Source organism: Danio aesculapii, chromosome 17 (assembly GCF_903798145.1).
Source record: "Danio aesculapii chromosome 17, fDanAes4.1, whole genome shotgun sequence".
In the NCBI taxonomy this organism is placed as follows: Eukaryota; Metazoa; Chordata; class Actinopteri; order Cypriniformes; family Danionidae; genus Danio; species Danio aesculapii.
In genome coordinates this window covers 15,524,930-15,550,193 of record NC_079451.1, presented here as the reverse complement: position 1 = coordinate 15,550,193, position 25,264 = coordinate 15,524,930, and the positions used below count along the sequence as shown (strand labels likewise).

The 25,264-nt window shown below is 35.6% G+C and overlaps 1 protein-coding gene across 1 annotated transcript; it reads right to left on the bottom strand.

Annotated features, from left to right (window-relative positions):
- Positions 1-367: 367 nt before the first annotated feature.
- mapre3a (microtubule-associated protein, RP/EB family, member 3a) lies at positions 368-24,871 on the bottom strand. The gene is made up of 7 exons (XM_056477739.1): positions 24,769-24,871; positions 19,542-19,665; positions 19,053-19,198; positions 15,553-15,709; positions 6,718-6,851; positions 6,155-6,307; positions 368-1,233 (listed from the first exon to the last, which is right to left on the bottom strand). Exons 2-7 carry the CDS (start codon positions 19,660-19,662, stop codon positions 1,165-1,167), a joined length of 780 nt encoding a protein of 259 aa, XP_056333714.1. The 5' UTR covers positions 19,663-19,665; positions 24,769-24,871; the 3' UTR covers positions 368-1,164.
- Between the last annotated feature and the right edge of the window lie 393 nt (positions 24,872-25,264).

The following is a 25,264-nucleotide window of genomic DNA, read 5'->3' as shown; positions in this document are numbered from 1 at the left end:
CCAGCACCAATCCAGTAGTGGGAAACACCCGTACACACTCATTCACACTTATACATTTAGTTTATTCAATTCACCTATAGAACATTTCAATGTGGTGATGTCATTGGCCCATGAACATTTCCCGCTTCTTTTTTTAAACTATTTCTTAACTGCAACTGTGATGCTAACTGTGACGTTAAAACAGTTCTCATAGCATTATTTATCAACATAAGGACCTTTTGGGATTCATTGAAGTTATAGAAATTAGCAATGTAAAACAGGAAATATGTTAGGAGCATTGTTATTGTTTACATCCCTAAAAATGGTCTATAACACGTCTTTAGATTGTGGGGGAAACTGGAGCATTCGGAGGAATCCTACGCGCCAACACAGGGAGAACATGCAAACGCCACACAGAAATGCCAACTGGCCCAGCCGGGACTCAAACTAGCGACCTTGCTGCAAGAGCTACATTATGTTTAAATTATATATTAATGTTACTACTTTAACAAAAAAATAGCCTGCTCAAATAAATTAGAATACAGCATACAGATCACATCCTTTTTAAAGCCTGAACACTTCAGTTATTGTAACCATGTAAAGTCCCACAGGTTAGGAACGACTTGACAGTGAGTAAATGAAAACAGAGTCATCATTTCTGAGTGAACTATCAGATATGTAAAGTGTGGAGTCGGTGAGAGAAACACATTATAGCTGGAGACACAGATGATAGACTGATACTGATCATTTCATACTGAATGGAGCCAAGTCAGACCTCAAAGTAAATGTGTATGAAATTCTCACAACAAACAATTGCATTCCAGGCGACAACTGTCTTCTTTTTTCTTTAAAAACGTCTTTCCCGTCACAATATTTACATTTTTTTTTCTAAGTCCGTTGCGCTACCCACAATCTATGATACCTTTTTTGTTCATTCTCTATGTCGATATGTAAAACATGCTGAGATGGCTAGGATGTGTTGTTGTTGTTGGTAGTGGTGGTGATGCTACTGTCTGGATGAGGTGCATAAACCAGCGTCAGAGGACAAACAGATCGTGTATATAGTGAGTCTATAGATCTGGAGGAAACTGAGGGGATATTAAGAGCGTGCGTTTGGGGGGGGGGGGGGGGGGACTCATTCAAAGTGATGGGGAGAGGAAATGGTGACCATGTGGAAGAGGAGGCTCAGTATTCGTCCTGGTCCAAGTGGGACTGCTCGTCGATTTCATCATCTTCTGGCGGTGCGAAGCCATCCTGTATGGAAAATGAGCATCTTTTAGCATGATCATAGCTTTTAGACTTTGATTTCTGACACTATAGATGTAAACAATGAATGTAACATTTGAAATATTACAGTGATTTCAATGCAGTTTTGTATTAGGCATTTACAACTGCTCAAAACATGTCATTTGACGATTTTCAATCTCTTTTATGACCATCATTTAATGCCTTGTGACGAGGGCCAGACAGAATCTGTGGACATTTTTGATATTTGTGCGAATAATTTTGTAACAAATCTGCAGATTTATGTGGAACAATTTTGGGAGTATCATAACTAAAAATGTAATATTAAAATAAAAAACAATACCTTTTTAACTTTTATTTAATGTTAACAATGCAAATCCAATTAGACCTACAGTGCATCCAGTAAGTATTCATAGCGCTTCACTTTTTCCACATTTTTTTATGTTACAGCCTTATTCCAAAATGCATTAAATTCATTTACTTCCTCAAAATTCTACACACAATACCCCATGAAATTGTTGCAAATTTATTAAAAATAAAAAACTTGAAAAATCACAAAAATCACAGAAAAATCACAAAAAAAAACACAGAAGTATTTACAGCCTTTGCCATGAAGCTCTACATTGAGCTCAGGTACATTCTGTTTCCACTGATCATTCTTGAGATGTTTTAGCAGCTTAATTGGAGTTCACCTGAGGTAAATTCAGTTGACTGGACATGATTTGAAAAGGCATACACCTGGGCATACACCATCAGGGTTGACAGTGCATGTCAAAGCACAAACCAAGCATAAAGGCAAAGGAATTGTCTGTTGACCTCCGAGACAGGATTGTTTTGAGGCACAAGGCTGGGGAAGGTTACATAAAAGTTTCTGCTGCTCTGAAAGTTCTAATGAGCACAGTGGCCTCCATCATCCGTAAGTGGAAGATGTTTGGAACCACCAGGACTCTTCCTAGAGCTGGCCGGCCATCTTAGCTGAGTGATCGGGGGAGAAAGGCCTTAGTGAGGGAGGTGATCAATAACCTGATGGTCACTCTGTCTGAGCTCCAGCATTGTTCTGTGGAAAGAGCAGAACCTTACAGGACAACCATCTGTGCAGCAATCCACCAATCAGGCATGTATGGTAGAGTGGCCAAACGGAAGCCACTCCCCACCTGGAATTTGCCAAAAGGCATCTGAAGGACTCTCAGACCATAAGAAACTAAATTCTCTGGTCTGATGAGACTAAAATTGAACTCTTTGGAGTTAATACCAGGCGTTTCGTTTGGAGATAATCATACACCGCTCTTGACCAGGCTAATACTATCCCTACAATGAAGCATGGTGGTGGCAGCATCATGCTGTGGGGATGTTTTTCAGCAGCAGGAACTGGAAGACTAGTCAGGATAGAGGGAAAGAGGAATGCAGCAATGTACAGAGACATCCTGAATGAAAACCTGTTTTAGAGTGCTCTTGACCTCAGACTGGGGTGACGGTTCATTTTCCAGCAGGACAATAACCCAAAGCACACTGCCAAAATATCACAACAACTTGGTAAATGTCCTTGAGTGGCCCAGCCAGAGCCCAGACCTAAGTTCTATTGAACATCTTTGGAGCGATCTGAAAATGGCTATACACCGTCGCTTCCCATCCAACCTGATAGAGCTGGAGAGGTACTGCAAAGAGGAATGGGCAAAAATTCCCAAAAGACAGGTGTGCCAAGCTTGTGGCATCATATTCAGAAAGAGTTGAGGCTGTAATTGCTGCCAAAGGTGCATCAACAAAGTATTGAGCAAAGGCTGTGAATACTTATGTGCATGTGATGTTTCAGGTGCTTTATTTTTAATAAATTTACAACAATTTAAAAATATATATTTTTTTCACATTGTCATTATGGGGTATTGTGTGTAGAATTTTGAGGAAATAAATGAATTTAATCCATTTTGGAATAAGGCTGTAACCCAAAAAAGTGTAAAAAGTGTTGTAATACTTTCCGGATGCACTGTACTTATTTGGTCAACAATAAGTCTTATTTGATCAACAAAATGGTCAAGTCTCTCATATAATACATCTAGTAAAAAACAGAAAATATTACTTCAAACTGTATTGTCAATAAATCATATTATTTTCATATTCGTCAAAAATTTTACTGAAATGAATTTAAAAACTGAATAAATATAAATTTTTGGGTTTCTGCAGGTTTCATCTAGTCACATTTAGGACTTTTTAAGAATGAGATTCCAGGCTAAACGCTAAGGATTATTATTATTATTTTTTTTAAATAGAGTTATAATTTATAAATAAATTAGCTATAAATGGAGTTTTACAAAAGTTTTATTGAGATGTATTGTTGCTGAATGGATGTGTGTTGGATTGATTTGGGTAGCTTTACATAAACAAAGGTATTAATTTACACTTGTTTAAAACAATTTAAGTCCTACAAGAAAATGTTTTGGTGAATGTAAGACTTTTTAAGGCCTAAAATAAAGTTTTTAAAATGGAAGACATTTCAAGACCCTGCAAATACCATGAATTTACACACATTTAAAGTAATTAATAAGTAAATATATAGATTAAATAATGGGCTAAAAATCTGAGGAAATCTGCAGATTTCTGCGAGCACAAATTCCGTCTGGGCCTGCTTATGACTTATATAATTTCCTGTTTTAGGGCATTTATTTGCTTTGAAATTACTTTAAAGTGTGTAAAAAAAATCTAATAAATTTTATTATAAGAATTTAGCTATTATTTTTAGCAAAAAAGAGAAAATATTAATTAAATCCAACATGATTAAATGAGCATTTTTAAATTCACAATCATTTTGTTACAATGATCAATAATTAAATAAATAATTTTGGCTTTGCAGTTACTTATTTTAAATGACTAATTGTAAATAAGCCAATTTAATTATTGTTACTCAATCCATGTTTGTTGAATTTAATCAATAATATTGCTTGTAGGTGATGTGGTGGTGCAGTTCGAGCCTCGGCTGGTCAGTTGGCATTTCTGTCTGGTGTTTGCATGCTCTCTCAGCGTTCGCGTAGGTTTCCTCCGGGTGCACCGGTTTTCCTCACAAGTCCAAAGACATGTGGTACAGGTGAACTGGGTAAGCTAAAATTGTCCGTAGTGTATGTATGTGAATGAGAATGTATGACCAGAGATTAATAAAGGCACTAAGCCGAAAAGAAAATGAAGGAATATGGCTTGTAATCTGTTACCTCAATTTTAATTAAGTACATATAAGGTATTGGCACAAAATGTCAGGTGTAAAAACATAATTTAAAAAAATATATATGTTTTTATTTGTTTGACATGCCACATAAAAAATAATACTAGCACAAAGCTCAAACATGTCAGTCAAGTATGTTTAATTTTTCATTTCTTTGTATTAAACTGAAAGTTACTGCTATTTGATGACATTTTCTTTTATTCTTTTGCAAACGTTTTCAGTTTTAAAGTCTCCATCTAAATTAGAATGGTGTTGAGTTTTAGAATTCACCTCAAAAACTGAATGTTTACATTTTAGCTTAAAAATATTTAGCATTTTTTAGATGTTTTTCCTGAATATATAAGAGCGTATAATAATTGCCTTTTTGTTGAATGCATTCTTGTTATGCAAGTATATTTAGCAAGATTTTTATGTTTAAAACTGTTTTAACAAGATTTATCATTTGTTTAAAGTTTACACCATGTTAATTACTTGGAAAAAAGTTTCTTTAAGGTTTTTAACTATCGAGTCACTTTTAAATTTCTTCTCTTGGTTTTTAAATCTCTAAATGGCCTGGAACCTTCCTATCTGTCAGACATGTGGATTCAGCATCAGCCTGGTCAGTCTCTTCGGTCACCTAACCAGAGATTGTTATGCATCCTTAAGTCTAGAGGTGACCATGCTTTCGCAGTAGCTGGTCCTAAGTTGTGGAATGCTCTATCCCTCTGTATTAGATCTGTTTCATCTCTGTCTGTTTTTAAATGTAGGTTGAAAACATAACTTTTTGATTTGGCATTTTATGAATATTTTTTATGAAAATTGTCAGATTTAGCTATAATTTTATATTTCTCTTTGTTTTGATGTGTATTGTGCAGCACATTGGTCAACCTCTGGTTGTGTTTAATAGTGCTATATAAATAAAATTGACATTGACATTAAAAATTAATTAATTAAAAGAATCTTGATGCCTTACAGTTTTAGTTGTCTAGTTATCTCAGCTTACATCAATCAGACTGACTACAAATATTAAGTTAAACTTTGAAGAATGTAGTAGAAACCTGATTAACTTATTAAGGCCCAAGGTGTTTTTTTTAATGCATTTTTTATTTCTCTTTGCTATTTGGGCTTATTAGAACCTAATTAGAATAAAAACCTAAGTATCATCTTTTGATACGATGTACTTTTAGAGAAAAATGATGTCCATATATGTGGACTTGTGGTCCGAATTTACATAAAACACTTTTTCCTTTTTTTTTTTTTTTATGCATATTTAACATGGAATTGTTCTTTTTAACTTGCTTTGACTATCAGAGAGTAAAAACATTTTTTTCCCATTTTGGACAGTTAAAAATAGTGTTCATATGCTGCAAAACAGTTGCAGGATGACACTGTATGTCTGTAACAAAATATAAAACATTCAAACAGCTAAAATGTGCTGTCAACGTATGTGGACACTCAAGCCCTTGGAGGTTAAAATAACTTCAAGCTACATTAAAATATTTGTTGTCGTTACTTTTAATCATTAATTGAAGCACTTTTTCCCCAAATTGTCATTGCCAATTTTAGGCAATTGTAATAGTTTGTTTTGGTTCAATTTGGAATTTCCACAACTATTTCAGAGTCCCAGGGATCAGAAAGAGGCTCCAGCTTGGCCTCCCCCTGATCTATTATATAAAATATTTACAGTATATGAATTGACCTGATGAGTAGCAAAAAAAAAACATATTAAGGCATTAGAAGTACCTCTGTGGCATACAGAATGTCAATTATCCTACTGATAACCGGGCTGCTTTCAGCCTCGTGGTCTTGACAGATCAGTTCAATGTCGCGAAGTTTGCTGAAGTAGAAATCTCTCTCCTTCTCCAGACCATCAACGGTTAACTTTAACTCCATCAACTTCACAAAAAAAGCATAAGACAAGGAACAAAATGAAGATACTGCTCAGCAAAATGGCAGACAAATGCTCAAAATGAACATGTTTTCACTTCAGTGAAAGCTAACAGGTGCTAATGTTATCTTAATTGATGCTCAACACACATAAATCTGTTAAAATCTCAAAGAAAGTAGTGAACGGTTTCATTAAAAAGTCTATTTGATTATTATAATGACACGATTCACTTCCAGACTGATTTCAGAATATTAAATGTGATTATCTGAACAGCTGGGATAGAAGATCAGGAATGGTCTGAAGAAAAGAAAGATAAAAAAAAAATGACAAATGCACAATCTTCCTAAACTTTTCTTCTTATACAATCCAAAGTATTCTAAGGTAGAGTAAGTCTTCCTTACCCTCCCGGGGACTCTACCTGTTGATTAAGCTCCGTGATTTCAGCATCACTCCCCCCGTTTCGGGCATGTGTGGGGTTCTTCCTTATGGTGGTTGTCACCCTCTGTGGCGTAGGCATGTTTTTAGGTACTGTTGGTGATGTTCTCTGAGGCCCTGAAATTGGAAATAGTTTGCATTTAAGCTACAAAAAAAAAAAAAAAAAAAACTGATCCATACAAGTTTTCGGTTTGTCTCCTTTATTTATTTATTTTTTGTAGCCTTTATAATAATTTCAGATCTGTTCTGATCAAAATAAATTCACTAAAAAATGCAGGGTTCCACACAATTCGTTGTTTCAACACAATTTGTTTGTTAAAATATTTGTTTTACAAAATAGAGTGGATTGAACATGAAACAAATAGGTTATGCCCAGAAAAACCTCAAGAATTGTGCTGATTCAGCTCATTATAAATAAGTAGTTTGAACAAGCAGCAAAAGTATTTTTGAGTGTACATTATTAATATTATGTTGCTGTTTGTTCAAACAACTTACTTAAAATGAGCTGAATCAACACAATTCTTGAGGCTTTTTTAAATAACTTAATTGTTTTATGTTCAATCCACATACATTTGTAAAAACTAATAAGTTAACTTAATTCTTTCATGTTGCTCCAACACAAATCAATGACATTTTTTAATAGTGTACATTTTTAAAACATGCATATATTTTAATGAGGGAATAAAGCAATTCACAGCTCTTTAAAACCTTCCAAATGTACCACATTTATTATTACCAATATTTTTCTAAGAAATTATTACAAATAATTATTTTTTTTTATTATTAGAAAAGAGTAAATGCGTCAGCGCCAATAGCCTAGTGGTATGTGTGCCGACAAATAGCACCAACGTGCTCACAGTGACCCGAGTTTGATTTCCTGGCTCAAGGTCCTTTGCTGATCCTTCCTCTCTCTCCGCTCCCAATGCTCTTCTGTCTGAAATCTCTACTGTTTTATCATAATAAAGGTGAAAAAACCCCTAAAAAATTATTAGAAAAAAGAGTAAATGGAGTAACAGCAATAAAATGAGAAAAAATCACCAACAAATGAAAAAAGTTCATGTTAAGACACAATATGGTTTTATCTGGGGAAATAAAGTTAAATTATACTTCATAAAATTATATTTCTTTGAATCAGAACAGATCTGAATGTAAAAACTGTGTAAAGATATTAAATGCATTACCACAATTAACTTTATTTAGCTCTGTTCCAAATCCTAGTGGGCCAAAATTAACCATCACACATGACTGATCTGAAACTTTCTACATAGTGCAGCAGCATTCTTCATTAGGAAAGGTTTTACAGTGATTTTTAGGATTGCCGTTTAAACAAAACAGCTTCTAGAAGATCATTTTACTGTCTTTATGTCAGAAGTGAGTCTGTGAAGGCTCCCTAGGATTTTGAACAGAGCTAATAGCTCACTAAAATAAGCTTCAGTAAGATCAGCATTTAATAAGATACAGCACAGGCAGCTTGTCACCCTATTACTTTGGTTAAGCCTGTGTGTGTGTGTGATCAAACATTAACTGTTTCAAAAGCTTGCTATTCACTTAATATCTGACAGGTTTAACCAAAGTCAGGGAAGTGTGACGAGATGTGACTACAAATTAAATAGAGGTCAGATTCCCTAATCCACCCCAATGCTCACAAAAGCAGTCGACTGTCTGCAAATGTTCTATCTCTCCAAGGGCTGCAGCTTAAGGCTATTAACCCTCTATTGTGCAACACTCACTCAAATCAATCAACAGTTTTCCATCAGGCGTAAGATGTCAATAAAGGATTGTTAGTGAAAGGGTTTAAACCATTAAATATATTATATCGGTAACATCATAGAATGTTCTTGTGCTGATTTTAAAAATTATAAATTTGAGAAAGCACATTATTTATCTGCCCTTTTTTATTTTAAAAAAAATTGTATGAAAAATTAGTAGTGATTCAGTTTTAAAGGCATAGTATGTAACTGCCACTAGAGGGCGCAGATTCACAACAAACAAAGGCAGATGCTGCGTCCCAATTCGCATACTATCCGTCCTAAACAGTATTCGGAAACAGAATTAGCATGTCCCAAACCATATAATGTTGAAAAGAGTATGCCAAATATTCCAGGTTGGTTTACTATTTCAGGTAAATATCCGAAGTGTAGAACCGTCCATACTCTAACCGCTGATATTGCCCACAGTGCATTGCACGTTGGATGTGAATTTAATTAGAACTACAAACGTGGGTGATAACTGTAATTAAACTACAAACAATGGCGGACGCGCGAGTCCAACCGTCAAGTAGAGAGGTTTCGGTAAAGATGTTTGAATGACTGTTAATTAATATCTAGCCAACTGGAAAATATTCAAATTGCGTTTTCCGTGTTATATTTCATCTGCAACAATATTGTAAACTTATATGTTTGGACCTTAAGGTGTGAATGCATAATTATCCTGAGGAGACCAGAGGAGATTTCTCTGCATGAAAGACTTGTGAATGGGAGATTATCCTGTTGCTGCTTCTCCACTAAGGTAGGAAATGATTAGGATGATTGACAGGGCTCGTAACTAAGCAACATTACGATCTTTTAACGAGGAAGTAGTATGTCCCAAAGCTTGCATACTCTTCAGTTATACACTCAAAAGTAAATACTTTTCCTTCACAAAGACAGTACATACTTTTAGGACGTAGTGTAAGTATGCGAATTGGGACGCAGCAATAGTGTGATCACGCTGTGATTGAGTGTGGAATCATGGGAGTTGTGGTTTGCATTACATCTAGGGGTGTCAAAATTGCACGACGCAAATGTGAAAAATTCAGGATCAGCCCAGTAATAGATCCTAAGCGGTTATTATGTACTGATGCAGTGTTTCTTCTAGAATTTTTTCCAGCTGTGGCAGCAGACTCTGTTAGGCCTTTTACACAGATCTACCTGTGGCGTTATTTCATTGACAAATGTAGTTAGCGCAGTATTACAAGTCGAGAACTTGTAACTCAAGCATGTGAATCTCGAGCGCCAATTTCCTCTGTTAGTGCTCAAAACTTCTTGGGCGCCCTAAACTACACACTGCTCAAGTGCGATTTAGTGTGTTTATGTAACAAGTATGCCTCCAACATTTATCAGATTTGCTAGGAATATTTGTGAATGCTTCTAATAGACCTACAGAGCGGCATTAATGCGTCCTGAAGTAAAGTGAAACAGGCATAAACTCCAGCAAGATAAAGACATTGTATGCAGAGCCATAGATTTTTATCTAGAAATAAAGTATAATTATGGAAACTGTGTTCGTAACTGAAAGCTACATCGTGTTTGCTGGCCTCACGCATTACGCACCTGTCAGTCAGTCAACATGTCACCTTAAAGTGTTAAACAAATTTTAAACACATGTTAAACGCAGCACTACTACGATTACAGAAAAGTTAACGCTGTTATAATTCACTTACCTTTTAATACGTTTTGGTGCGATTATAACCCGCTATTTAAAACAACGACTGAATGTATTGAATGAGAAGCTGTAATGTAGAAGTGGCAGGATAAATTTGGTGTGGCGCCCCGCCATGAAAGAATGAATGTAGCGGAAACCATGTGATGTCATTTATCTCATACGCTATATTGTGGTAGCTTACTATAGTGAGCTTACTATTGTGGTAGCTTATTAATGCTCCAACTACTTAAAAAGTAGACAGCTGTGCACAATTCACTGCGTGTGGGTTTGCTGGGCAGTCTTTCACTGACACTGAAGATACAGCAGAAGCCCCTATTTTACTGAAAAATGAAAGCTCTAAACTCCATCTCTGCTTCTCTATCGCAGCCTTTTCTGTTGAGCGTGTGACCAATCATAAGCATTAAAAAACTCACTCGACAACACTCAAAAAGCAAGTTGGGTTTAATATTTACATTTGTTTACTTGCTATAAATGCTCATGTTGTTCTGTGCAAGTACTTGAGTTTTGTTTGATACATCAAAAGAGTGGGGATAATCATAACCGAACCGTGAGACCAGTGTGGGTTCACACCTCTAATTACATCTTACGGCATCCTGCGGAAAACATGTTCATGGATGAGCTAAAGCATTTAACATTTATTATAATGGAAGTATGAAGCAGAGTAAATCTGAAAGCTGTTGAAGGGAAAAAAGAGCGCAGAAGCAACTGCTGATAAGAGACGAGCGCAACGCGGCACAAAAGCATTTATTATTTCGCTCCATGTCACTATAGTTAAAACTGCTTATTTTTTTCAGGATTCGAACATTCTTCTAAACATTTGGGAAACTGTAAGTACATAAGGCAGCAAAATATAAAACAGTTCTTGTGTTTTGGGATATTTTAATGAAACAATTGTACATAGTGTGCCTTTGTTGTTTTATTTTAAGTTATTTGAAAGTAACTTGTGCCTCACAAAAGCTGTTTGTTAAATCAAAAAATTACAGTAAAAATTTGAATTATTACTACAATATAGTAAGTCTTGTCTTTTAATGCTTTAAAATGTAATTTATTCCTCTGACGGCAGAGCTGAAGCTCAGAAGTTCAGCATTGTCACTCAAGTCATGGTCATCGTTGACCAATAGGTGCTCAGAAGCTCTTTCATTCACGACTGCCAATACAATAAGATGGCAAACCATACCACTTTGGTAGCCAATCTTTGCTTCAGGAAGTCAGCATTGAATGAATAGTTCCTGTCAGTTTACTCAACCACAGGACTTTTTTCTACTGTATAATATTTTTAAAAAAAGCAACATTTTAGCTAAATCTACGGTCCTTGGTGATCATTTAATAGCAGTAACGGGTAATTGATCCAAATTAATAGCCATGGTTACTGATGACACACTAAGGTTTGTGAAACGAAACAATGGGTCCGTGTAAGAGACTGAACGTTATTTACAATATTATTAGCTTTGATCCACAGCATGGTCAAACAGAGCACGTGTGACTGTAGTCCGATTGTAGTCCGGTCGTTTTTAATGATGAAAGCATGAGAGCCAGTGACGCAATTACCAATATCTATCAGCAAACTGCGTCATCTGGGGCCTCATGTATCGACGCTGCGTACGCACAAAAACTTTGCATACGCCAGATTTCACGCTCACGTTTGGATTTACTAACGATGAAATGAACATGGGGGCAACACAGTGGCGCAGTAGGTAGTGCTGTTGCCTCACAGCAAGAAGGTTGCTGGTTCAAGCCTCGGTTGGGTCAGTTGGCGTTTCAGTGTGGAGTTTGCATGTTCTCCCTGCGTTCGCGTGGGTTTCCTCTGAGTGCTCTGGTTTCCCCCACAGTCCAAAGACATGTGGTACAGGTTAAATGGGTAGGCTAAATTGTCTGTAGTGTATATGAGTGTGTATGTGAAGGGCATCCGCTGCATAAAGCAAATGCTAGATGAGTTGGTGGTTCATTATGCTGTGGTGACCCCGGATTAATAAAGGGACTAAGCTGACAAGAAATGAAGATGAGAATGTGCATTGGTCCACGCCAACTTCATGTCTGGCGTACGTGCATTTGTTGTGTGTGTTTGTTTTATTTCCATTGGCAACTCCTAGAGGCAATTGTGTTAAATTGCACACTACAAAGTATCTTTGAGCCGGCAGCTGTATGGGATGGGATCATCCGCATGTCTAGCAGGTAAATAAGGTTTCCATACCATGCAGTTGACCAGCCAAACATTAAAAGCGCAATGTGCAGCAATCGCCGGTTTTCGCAATATAATCAGAGCGACTGACTGCACGCACATTGCTATAAAGGCGCCATCTGAATTTGCATACATGAATCAGAAACATTCCCATGCAATAAATGTGCAAATAATATGTGATGCTCAAATGCTTAACATAATACACACACTTATAAATGATTCCTACTTGTCTTCCTCGTGATATAGAGTAGGCAAAATCTGATATGTAGAGGGGGACAGAAGAATGAGTTCATCAGATGCTGGATTCGAACCCGAGTTTATGATCGAAAGTGTCAAACATGTTGCCATGTGCTTTACGAGCTACGCCACTCACGCCGATTCAGAATTTTACCACCTTACGCGTTAATCGCGTCAGCTAAACTCTCCCACTCTATTTTTTTTTTTTTTATTAATTCCAGAGGACAAACTTGCAAATAACAGATTTTCTCCGGTCTACCTCCAATAGGAGCACCTCCAATTCACATTCTGTTCAAAGTTTCTCTTTTTGCTTGCTTTTGCCATTGTTTTTTTGCTTTGCCAAAGTAGAGTCATTAGCATATTCAGGAAGCAGGGAGGGGTTTTGAGCTTGTGCACATGCGCTCAGTTTCATGTTAATTCGGATGTACAAAGAGAATATGCGTGAGATTCAGCGTATGCAGTGTTTCATACATCTGAATTTTTTATTTTTTGTGCGTACGCAACGTTTTAGTATGAATTCAACGCAAGTCTTTGTACATGAGACCCCTGATCTCCCAAACACATCAAAAGCGACGGGACTACAGTCGCACATGCACTGATATCTGATTATAAAAGTAGAGCTCTTTGGATCATTCAGTCACAAAATAAACATTTTTGTATCTCACTGCCCTTTGTAACTTTCATGTGTACTTCACCCCCCCCCCCCCCCCCAAAAATAACATTTTTAGAATAGTGATATTTTTTTTTTCATAAAAACAGCAATAACACAGACAAATTGTTTTATTTTAAATGAAGAAATTATGTTTTAAATGTAATTTAGTTTACTTGTGGTATGGAACATCCTCACTTTATAATATACAGCTAAACTAAATTGATTTTATTTATTATATGTATATAAAAAGGCAGAGTAGCTTATTTAATACCAGCTGTAGGACCAAGCCTGTGCACTGTGCGTTGAACCTTATAAGTTCATTCCTGGCAAATATATTTCAACCCACTCCCTTCTTTAGCACACCTTGTGCAAAACAGCCCCAAGGCTATCGATTTGTCAATTTCTAAGTATGAAGGTCCCAGGATGTCTGACATATTTCTTGTCATCAAATTCTTTTCAACAATTGCATAACCCAACAATCTTAACAGACAAAATGAGTGTATAGTATGACATAGTTTTCATAATGCATATGATAGAGAAGTAGTAATCAACCACATTCCTTGAGAACCACCAGCACTAAAAATTTGCATGTCTCCTTTGTCTGCCACACCCTTTTCAGATCTTGCGGTCTTTGCTAATGAGTTGATTATCTGAATCAGGTGTGCACTGCACATCAGCACTGCACATTTTCCATGTCTCCTTAACCAAACACACCTGATTCAGATAAAGGTGGTCCTCCATGGACCGTGGTTGAAAAACACTGCAATAGAGGGTTAATATTAAAGTCTTGTTTTCTGCACATAGTTTCGAGTGTCTACAACCTCACATTGACTACATTTACATGGACATCAGTAATCAAATTTTTTGTCTAAATCTAAATAAGACAACAATATGATTAAGGTGTTTATATGAGTTGCTTTTTGACTGATGATTTCATAATCCCATTTTACATGTTATGGTACACAGTTTGAATAACATCATTGCATCCACATGTCCTCCGGAGTTTCAGGTGTTTCATTTTTAATTTTTGGACATTAACTGCAGTTTGGCACTTTCATTTTCATTCAGGAACATTTCATACATGCCCCCCGTGACAAAACTGAGGTATTGGATGCGAGTATGAAGTAAGGACTGGTGGAAGAGTCTTGTTTTAATTCAATTTTGTACTAAATGCCAAATGTAAAAAAACTGCAGAGAATAGTGTCAAACAGCAGAGTGTGTATGGAATACCGTTGTTCTGTCGATTTGTCATACCGTGTCAGATTGTTCATCTTCCATTCAAAAAGTTGATAGCACATTTTGATGACGCAATATGCTACCCAGATCAGATTTTGCTACTAGTGTAAATTTTAATGTGGAGTAGTGTGATATAAAAATGTAATTTTACCCTAACCCACCTAATCTATAACCCCAAAATCATTCAAATACAGTGTTGGTAGCAAAATCTGATGGGTAGGATAAAATGTCAGGACACTGTCACAAAATGCGGTGAAAATCCTACACAACGGTAATAGTTTGATTAAGGTATTTACATGTCTGTACTGCACTTCAACAATGCGACTAAAATTAGCATACTCCACATGTCTTAATGCGATTTCTGTTTAGTTTGATTATGACTTTAGTCACATTAAATGAATCAAAAATCGCTGTTTACATGGTAGACTCTTAATCAGAGTATTGTCTTAATCATATTAAAATCAGATTATTGGTGTCCATGTAAACATACTCAGTGACTAATTAATAACTGGGGGGACTGAGGTGAATAGGACTGCCTGAAGTGCCACTCTAAGCAAGCAATGGCCCTTTGAGAAAAGCACATGAGAGAACACTGAGAAACACTTTTGCAGGTTTGTTAGTGCTGTTATTCAATAAAATTTGTTACTAAAATTAAGTTTTTCTTAAAAAAAAAGCTAAATAATCAGCCAACGAGGTCAGCAAAGTAATCTTATTTTTCAATTTTGGTTACCCCACTGGCAGATTTTTTGACTTGCTTTAAGAAAAAAAACTATACTTTTCTTGTCTTGAAAGTGCTTCTTGATTATTATTTTTAAAATAAATTTGGACTAGAAACTGGACAAAAACTCTAAGCAACAAAAGCATTTTTTTTGTGGTGCAAATCTTAACAGAGACACAGAGCTGCTTTAATGCTGAATTCATTGTTTTCTCATTAATGAAAGCCTGGGCATGGAGGAACTCATTCTGAGGCTTCTGCTTTGCAAAGCGCACTGTCAGTCAGAAGCTCAGCGATCGATGCAGCAAAAGGGGCAGCAGAATCTGGAGGTTACCTGAGGGACCAGTTCTCTTGGGTTTGTGGGAAAAGTGTTCACCTGGATTTTGTGGAGGCGCCACGTCTTGGCCCTGTCTAGCTTGGATGGGATCGTATTCTTTTCCATCGTAGTTGGCATCAAAGAATTTTTTAAACCACTGGACGAATTCAAAATTGTCTTGAAATTTTCCTTTCACTAATTTTTCCACAGGAATTATCTGGATGACGAGGAAAAGAGGAAAAGAATGGTTAGGTGTCTTTTTATGTTAAAATACCTTCTGCTCTAGCAGAAGTTTCATAGCATACATAAGATTTATTTGATACATGATAAACACCATTAGACACACTCAAGTAATATTTTCAGATGATCTGACCATATGAACATGTGTTTATATACAAACAGATTTTAACACTAATTTCTAATAGTAAGCAACAGTCATTATATACAATGCTTTAGAAATTAGTTAATATGTCAGTCAAATTATACAAATAACTTAATAATTTGATTATATATATATATATATAAATAATCATACAACAAGTTCTGTCTGGTTCTTGATCCTGATTGCCGTGTGATATTCTGCAAATAACAGCATTTGTCCAGCCTCTTAACCCTTCACTCTTGTGTATTACTCCGCCTACATACCGGACAAGCAGAAAACACTCTACAGTTTGACAAATATTGCTGCTGTATTTTGACGCTTTTTTGTGTGGAGAATGTAGTTGTTTAGATTGCAACTATGCAGCTTATTTATAAGGATAGTGCCTGTTTTAAAATATTTATAATTTATAATTTCTGAGAGCCAGCGCGTCTGTTGCCATTACTGTGCGTTCACACCGAAAGTAGTGAGAGCGTCCAAGGTTGCTCTGGCGGCCCTGTCTGCCTTTAGCTCCGGCAGCGAGGGTGTCAAAATTCGCTACATTGATCTCGTATTTAAAGGAGCCGTTGCAGCATATCAGCTACATTCCTGCATAAAACATGCTTTCTAGCGTGAAAATGTTGCGCATTTCTTATCAAATTCATTTAACAATGGAAGATCAAGTTGCATGTGGTCTGGCTTTGCTCCACTTAATTATCCAATGTGTCCCAAATGTCTAAAATATCCTGAAGCAGCAATGCTGTTTTCTACTGTCACATGAGATTCCCACTTTTTTAAAGATAAATATATATAACATTAATGCACATCAGTAACTCGCCAGTAACTTATTTAATACATGTTCCTGTAAGAAAACAGTAAATAATTGGTAATCCGGTGACCGCAATAATCAAATCCCTGGGAACAACTGTGGTCAGAACCAAAGTTCACAGTGACTGTGTTCTCTGAACTCCTCTCAAGCGGTGGACTTCTTCATTCTGATTGCTTGGCGCCGAACCGCGTCATAGCTCATTACCATAAAGTTGATTTGATTTCAACTGTCCTTGCCGGCGAAGACACGCCGTGCTGCTCCTCGCCGCTTATCACCCCCGCCTCTCATTGAAAATGAATGACTTCCGGCTACTTTGACGCTCTCGCCGCTTTCGGTGTGAATGTACGGTTAGCCTATCTTTGAGCAAAGACGGTTGACGATGTTCATCCACAAGATGGCGACAGAGACCGCATAATAAGCCCTAAGAGAAAAACAGCGTAATTTCAAACCACAGCTGATCAAATCATTATAAAAAATATGATATATATATCGAATATATCGATATATATCGATCTCTCTCTTTTGTATGTTGTAGCGCTGTATTTATACTATAGTAATATTGTGATTTCCCGATTGCAACAGAAAAATACTGGGAAATCTCTGTAGACTGATGGCATTTAATGCCGTTGAGCCTTATAATCTTAAAATGTGAGCAAAATTATCTGTTTTGTCATCACTTTAGACATTACGCAAGAGAATCATTCAAAATACTAGCTCTAATGTGACGTTGGTGAATGAGCAATGGTTTCCGCTGTTCTGACGTCAGCTGCAGATGTGAATGAATGGCGGAAGAAAGTAGTTCCTCATACAAAAGGGTTTTTAGACTCTCTATGTTTGATTATAGTTGAAGTCAGAACTATTATCCCCCCTGAATTATTATCCCCCGTTTATTTTTTCCCCCAATTTCTGTACACATTTCTAAACATAATAGTTTAATAACTAATTAACTAATCCTCTATATAAGAGAACTGTGTAGATCAGTTTGGAATTGCAAAAAATTATCGTATTTTAAATGATACAGTACATTTAAAATTTCTCTTTTGCACTTTTAACTCAGACTTTTTACTTTTGTGTTTATTTCTATGAAATCTGTCATTGTAGCTGTTTGTTTCTATGTTTGTTTTTATAAGATGTACTAAAAAAAGTTAGTTAAAATGTTCATACATTTTTTAACACTATTAGAACATTGTTTAAAAAAATTAAGTAAATTATTATTTTTTCTGCTTTTCTTTTAACGTAATATGCAATTTATAATAGTATAATAGTATTTTATAATATTAATGTATTGTATATAATATTATTATAGATCTAGATTATATAATTGTTTTTTGTTATTTTATTAGTAGTAGGAGGAGGAGAATTGTTGCTTTTGAAATAAGCTTTCTTTTTTAAGTTAATGTTAATTTTCGAGTTTTTAAAACCAAATCTTATTATTATTCATTATAATTCACTAAATCATTTCAATAATGCACTTCATTAATGTTATTCAGGCCCGTAGCTGGTTGGGGGGGTGGGGGTGTTTGTGATTCAAAAGACCCACCCCTCTACTGACAAAGGTCCAGTATTTGTCCCATACATTATCTCACTTGTCTTATTTTGACTTTTATGCCATCATAGATAATCAAAATATCCCATCAAAAAAGGCTTTAAGACCTAAAGTAAGTAAAGTAAGTCAACTTTCACTGTAATTTTGTTAAATAGAGAAAACATTTTACAAGTAACTTGGACCTTATTCTTGAAATAAAAAATGACCAATAAAATGTTGTGAAGCACCAGAGGCAGCCCATATTAAAATTACTTATATTTATCAGGCTATTGTTGTTATCCATGAATTATCAAATGTATTTTTTTAGAAGAGAGGCTAGAAAAATAGTGAAGCTCTACGTTATTATCATTATTATATTTTATTATTATTATGGCCAAATTTCGACTGGGGGAAAGTTGAATCTGCTGGCCAGTTTGTTATTTGCCTAATAACTGACAATAGGCTACAGTTTTTAATTTACCCCCTACTAATATATGATGTATTGAATTTGTACTTTAAACATAAGTAGCCTATTTTCATTTCTTTATTCCAAATCTTTAGAAAATGTTTTTAGTACATCAATAAGTGTGACCATCTGACAAACTAATATAGCAAAAAATTGTGCTTAAAATGTTACTAAAATGCAGTATTTAAACCTCATTATTAAATAGAAAATGACTTGAATAACTGCAAAAAGTTTTTCAAGGAAAATAAAGAACCACCTCTTTCACCAGGCCGGCTACAGGCTTGTTATTTGAATATATTGTAAATAAAATGCTTAAGGAACCTTAACTTAAGGAAGTTGGGAGATGTACTGAAAATAAAAGTAATGTGCAAAAGTCACTAACTTTATCGACATTCATCCTCTTAAAAGCTGCCTGGAGTACTTTGAAGTTGTGTATAAACTCATGTTCCAGCTTTGCCTGAAATTTAACTTTCTTTAAAAGAATACACCCAGGGAACAACATCTCCATGAATTGACAATAAGCCGCCCCTGAAGACAAACAACAGAAGATAACAGTGGTCAACACAGCTCTCACATTACACAATAAAAAAAAAGGAGAAAAACATCTTTATTCAACAAATATGCGAGTGATTGGTTTACCTTAATGGTATTTAGTGATAAAGAATGCAAAGTAAATGCCTTAATTTGACTGACTGCACTTAATACACACACTCGGTACATGTTACCTTTCAACATGATCAAAGACAGAGTAAACTTACAATAGTGCTACTGTATATGATCTACGGTGGAGCAGGAAAGAGAATATGTAGTGCTGTTCATGAGATCAAAATCCGAAAGACTTCATGAAATACTGTAAGGCAGTTGGACCTACCTGAACATAATTGCTCTATTTTGGTGTAGGTGAGCTGAAGGGAATCGTTCACCCATGCCAACATGTCATGTCGGCTCAGGTTCTCAATTGTTACTGATGTGGAGTATACATTCACTGCCATCTCCTAGAAAGACGAACAAAAAAAAACAAAGTCAACATGGATATGAAAGCACTTAAAAAATCTGCCATTGTTCGCTCACCATCCCTTTCTATAAGACTTCCACTCATTTTCGCAATAAAAATGAAAAAAATATATATACTTTTTTTTAAATCTGAGATTTCTGTCTGGAACTGGAAGTGTCTTTTACAAAGTTTTGATTAAGCCAATCAATTAATTTGGATTTCCTTTTAAATCAGTTTTAAAGCATTGAAGAAATTCAACAGAGAAACAGAAATCCTGCAGATTTTATTACAAATATTTTTGTAATATGGGGTGTCAGACTTGTTCTTCAATTCTTCTATATCATCAAAATATATATACAATCAAGTGATTATTGTATGTCATGTAACAGAATTTAATTTTAATTAAAAAATACATTTAGCATTTTTTCCATTCCTTTAATTAGGCTACCCTCTGAAATGACTCAGAGGGTCATGTTTGAATGAATATCCATGCACAATGTCCAATCAGTATAGTTAGGGATACTTTCACGTGAGAGTGATGTGTACCATATGTCATTCATGCCATCATTACCCTGGTTTTGACAGTGTGCAAAATGCACATGGGACCAGAAGCCCAAACTGTATGCCACTAACCATGTGTTTAAACTAAATGTGAATGTGTGAGTGAATGTTAAGATTTTTTCTGAAAGCAAGTTTGCTTTTTGATTACACTGCTTTCACAAGCGTTGGTTCGGTTGCACATAGAGAATAACGTCTTTATTTCGGAGTTACCACTCTAAATAAATACTCTTGCATATGAAGTAAATCATATCTCAATGCATTTACTAGGGCACTAGAGAGATTTTTACTGGGGCACGTGCCCCAGTAAATTGGGTCTAGCGATGCCTCTGATTATATCCAATAATTATGTCAACAATTATGACGAGTATTTAATTGGTTATGCCTTACACAGACTTGACAAACCACCTGTAGAAAACCCACTCTTTCTTCTCTCTGACTCACTTCTCTCTGTAACAGTAAGTAGAGTGACAACGGAGTTGAGAATCCAAGAGCAGTTTAGTAACAAGAGGAGTCAGGCAGGCAATGGTCAAAACAGGGGCAAACAGAAGCATACAGGAAATGCAGAATCGTAGTAAAAAAAACAGGCGAATGGTCAGTACAGGAGGCGAAAGATAATGTGTGTGTGTGTGTGTGTGTGTATGTGTGTGTGTGTGTGTGTGGTGTGTGAGTGTGTGTCCAGATTACTTTCAGCTGTAGCTGGTGTTGATTGGCACAAAGCATTATGGTAGTTGTAGTTCATGTGGTGGCAGATGTGTAGTTCTTCAGCGATCTTCACAGGCTAGATTGCTGGTGATCGTGACACTGACACTTTAACTAACACTTGCACTAGTTTTGCGCATTTGTACCAGACACTTTCTTACAATCATTACATATCTCTAAAAAAAGATTGCGTATTCATGAAGTGTGCTTAACACAGGTGAGTGGGCTTGACAAACCACCTGTAAAAACATCTATCTATTAAAAACTCCCACCTCCTTACTCTAGCTCTTAATTTCTTTATATAATTAGCACTTCTTGTGTGTATTGCTTCTTTATGTTGAATCGCTGAATTACTAGATGTAAATGTCTTGGAATGTAAACATTCAAGAATTGATGTGCTGTCTGCAACTTTTTCAGTGCACTGCATCTGTGGATAACTTCTTATTCCTGCTTTCTGTTTTTAATTAAAACTGTGATACAAACTAAGCAACAAACTGTGGTAGAAATAAATGAAAATAAAATGTCCATAGCAAAAATTAAATGTCTATAGTTCATATTGGCTGTTCATTCCACTGTGGCAACCCCTGATAAATAAGGGACTAAGCCGAAAAAATAGTTCATATTATGGTCGTTTATTTCATGGTTATTTGTGGTGTTGGCAAAATACACTGTTTATGGTAATATTTTTATTTTTTTTTAGATGAGTGCAATGTTAAACTGCACCACAGCAGTGAAACGTGAATAACAGAAAGTACAAGCTTGAAAGTACAATGTTTACCTTTTGCATTTTATTTAGCAATATATTATGTTGGCCAGTAATCATTCATTTTTGAAAACTACTGCAAAAATGATTTTCTTACTTAGGTTTTTTGTATTGTTTCTAGTGAAAATATTTAAAATTCTTAAATCAAGAATTTTCTAGACAAGCAAAACGTATTTTTTTGTTTTAAGAAATAATGGGTCAAAATGAAGTGAGTTTTTCCTTAAAACAAGCTAAATCTGCCAATGGGCTATGAAAATAATCTTATGTCAAAAGGAAAAACAAGATTATTTGTTTACCCCCACTGGCAGATTATTTAGCTTGTTTTAAGGAAAAACTCACTTAATATTGGCATATTATTTCTGAAAATAAGACATTTTTTGCTTGCCTAGAAAATGCTTCTTGATTTAAGATTTTAGGTGTTTGGACTAGAAAGAAAATCTAAGTAAGAAAAGCATTTTTGAGTGTGTTTATATATTAACACCCTGATGAAGTTTAACTTTCATGTTAAAGCAATGTCAATCAGGGCTTTTATTTTTCCACAATATTTTTGAGTGCCTTGGACTGATCTGTTTTTATAACAATAAAAACATGCATCCACAGAGCACTAAAACATAGACTTCGCACCCCTGCAGCATCTTCAGCATGTTTTTGAATGTTTATGTTCTGTCATTCTTCTTCTGTCACTGCATCCCTTCAGAGTAAAAACTGTAATCACACTATAAATTTCAATCCTCCAGAGATAATCCACCCAGATTAAAGTGTTTCTGAGATGTTTTTAACCAGGCACATCTGCTGCGTCCAGCAGATTGAAGGATGGAAACGATCTGTAAACACACACATCTACAAAGGCCCAATGTGTGTGTATTTCACAGCAGTTCTTAAAGCTCTAATTCTTGAGTGCTATGACAAAATAATATAAAAGAAATGAAGATCTCAGCTCTACGTGTTGAATTGTCAGTTTGAATAGACTGGATATGTATATCAATAGTTTTGCATATCATATTTAATGTTTCAGCTTGCTTCGGTTTCCCCCACAGTCCAAAGACATGCAGTACAGGTGAATTGGGTAGGCTAAATTGTCCATAGTGTATGTATGTGTGCGAATGAGTGTGTATGGGTTTCCCAATGATGGGTTGCGGCTGGAAGGGCATCCGCTGCGTAAAACATATGCTGGATAAGTTTGCGGTTCATTCCGCTGTGGCGACCCCAGATTAATAAAGGGACTTAAGCTAAGAAAATGAATGAATGAATGAATGAATGTTTCAGCTTTATTTCCATGATTATGTAGAAGTTAGGGCAGCACGATATTGGACATTGACAAATGACATTGTGATAATTAGTTTGTTTGCTATATATATTGCGATATGAATATAATTACACAAGATGACTATTTGAAAAAAAAATCACAGTTATACATTGTGATGATTTTTTTTGGGGAGCGCATCTGCATAAAATATACAAAATGATACAAAAATACACAAAATAATATAATTTATATGGGTTTTGGTGTAGTCTAACAGTATTGAGATTGAGAAATTCAATAATCAATTGTAAAATAAAAGTGTCTTCATAGTTTAATTACTGTATATAAACCCAATTAATCAAATCTAATGTAATTGTTAAAGCAGAAAACTTTATAATGTCTTGTGTACAAATGGATTAAATGAACTTGAAATCTCTTGAGATCCTGCGATAAGACAATTGCAGATTCGCAATCGATGCTAAAACGATATATTGTGCAGCCTTAGTAGAAGTTGCGTTTTTATAAAGTTATACGTTTGTAAATTTAAATATGAGTAAAATAAGATGGACCACTTTGGTGTTGCATCAAATTAATTCTTCAACTAAATTTTGTGGGGAAAAATAAACATCAACATAACAAAATGGTGCACGGTAGTGCAGTGGGTAGCACGATCACCTCACAGCAAGAAGGTTGCTGGTTTGAGCTCCGGCTGAGTCAGTTGGCATTTCTGTGTGGAGTTTGCATGTTCTCCCTGTGTTCGCGTGGGTTTCCTCCGGATGCTCCGATTTCCCCACAGTCCAAGGACAGAAAATACAGGTGAACTGAATAAGCTAAATTGGCCATGGTTTATGGGTGTGGGTGTATGGGTGTTTCCTAGTGTTGGGTTGCAGCTGGAAAAACATCAGCTGCGTAAAATGTATGATGGGTAAGTTGGCGGCTATTTCTGATGTGGCAACCCCAGATTAATTAAGGGACTAAGCCAAAAAGAAAGATATTTTGATCATGACAAAATTTCAATCAGAGTAATCATCATCCTAATAAAATAACCAGTAAATAAAATAAAAGACTTATTTTCTAAATTTCTAAATAAAACAATTTAACAGTCATCAGTCAAGTGAATATACTGTGAATATATAGACAAATAAAGTTAAAGGACTGATTTTTTCATCACGCCTTAATAATCAACAAAGAAAAAAATGGCTAAAAAGACAATTGACACTGTGATAATATCCATTTTCTGTTTTTTCTGAATAAAGCTGGGTGTATTCTGAATAAAGTAGAGTAAACAAAAAGGCCTATGTCTGTATTTTGAAAATATTTGTCAACAACCTAACCTTAAGTCAGAATACATCAGCAGTGACTGACAGGTGCCATCAATTGCAGCTATATATTTGTGTCGTGCTCGTTTTGCTGTCACGTGATCTTACTCATGCTATAATATTCGTATATACAAACTAATACATTAGGTTACCATATATTTAAACACACTGCAGACGATGTTTTGAATACATAAACTATATTACAGCATCTTATAATATGATGGGGGAATCACACAGGCCGTATAACGCGCAGTTATCACTCACACGCCATTCTTACGCTAAAATAAGCATATGAATAGTATATTTTGCTGGCTCACTGAGCATGTAGTCTGAGGTGATATGTAATACATGTGAGTCCGCTGAACAAACGGCCCATTATTGTGACAGTTCCTCCGCAGGCCCCGTCATACACACACTCTTGAGCCATAAACACATCATTTACACACACGACGTCTGTTTAATGTCGTTCATTAGGAAGAGTTCCGGTGAATTAGGACATGCTAACAATATTGTACTCACTGTCTTTTGACTGCGTCCTTTCCAATGTTGTTATTACACTGTCAGAAGGCAATCCGCTGCTGCTTCTGTGGGTTGCCAGATATGCGCTCTTCTGCTGCTTGGTTACGGGCAGCCCACGATAGCGCCACGCTCTCCTGCAACAAAACGGCTGCTCTCTGCGCATGCGCACCGCACCTTCATTATACACGCACGCCTGGAGAAAAACATCACGGTAGTAGGAATGTGTTGTGTGAATCACGCATATTATAGTATAAATGTAAAATGATTCTGTCATTAAGATACTATTATATAGTTTAATAGGGAATACTTATTCATAATAGATTATAATAATATTATTATTATTATTCATTAATAATAATAGTATTATTATTATTCATTCATTCATTTTCTTTTCGCTTAATAAAAAAAAAATAACATAATAAACAAGCTGCCACAAAACTTACTGAATACTAAAAACAGTGTGCAAAGATTAAAATGTTGAAATTGAAGTACATCA

Bases quoted from the DNA above. Each gene is read 5' to 3' on its own strand.
- mapre3a (XM_056477739.1), bottom strand. From the start codon at position 19,662: ATGGCAGTGAATGTATACTCCACATCAGTAACAATTGAGAACCTGAGC. The intron at 15,710-19,052 runs GTTAGTGACTTT...CTCGTCATCCAG, and splicing joins AGAGGATGAATGTCGATAAA to ATAATTCCTGTGGAAAAATT. The intron at 1,234-6,154 runs GTACTTCTAATG...TTTTCCATACAG, and splicing joins ACATTCTGTATGCCACAGAG to GATGGCTTCGCACCGCCAGA.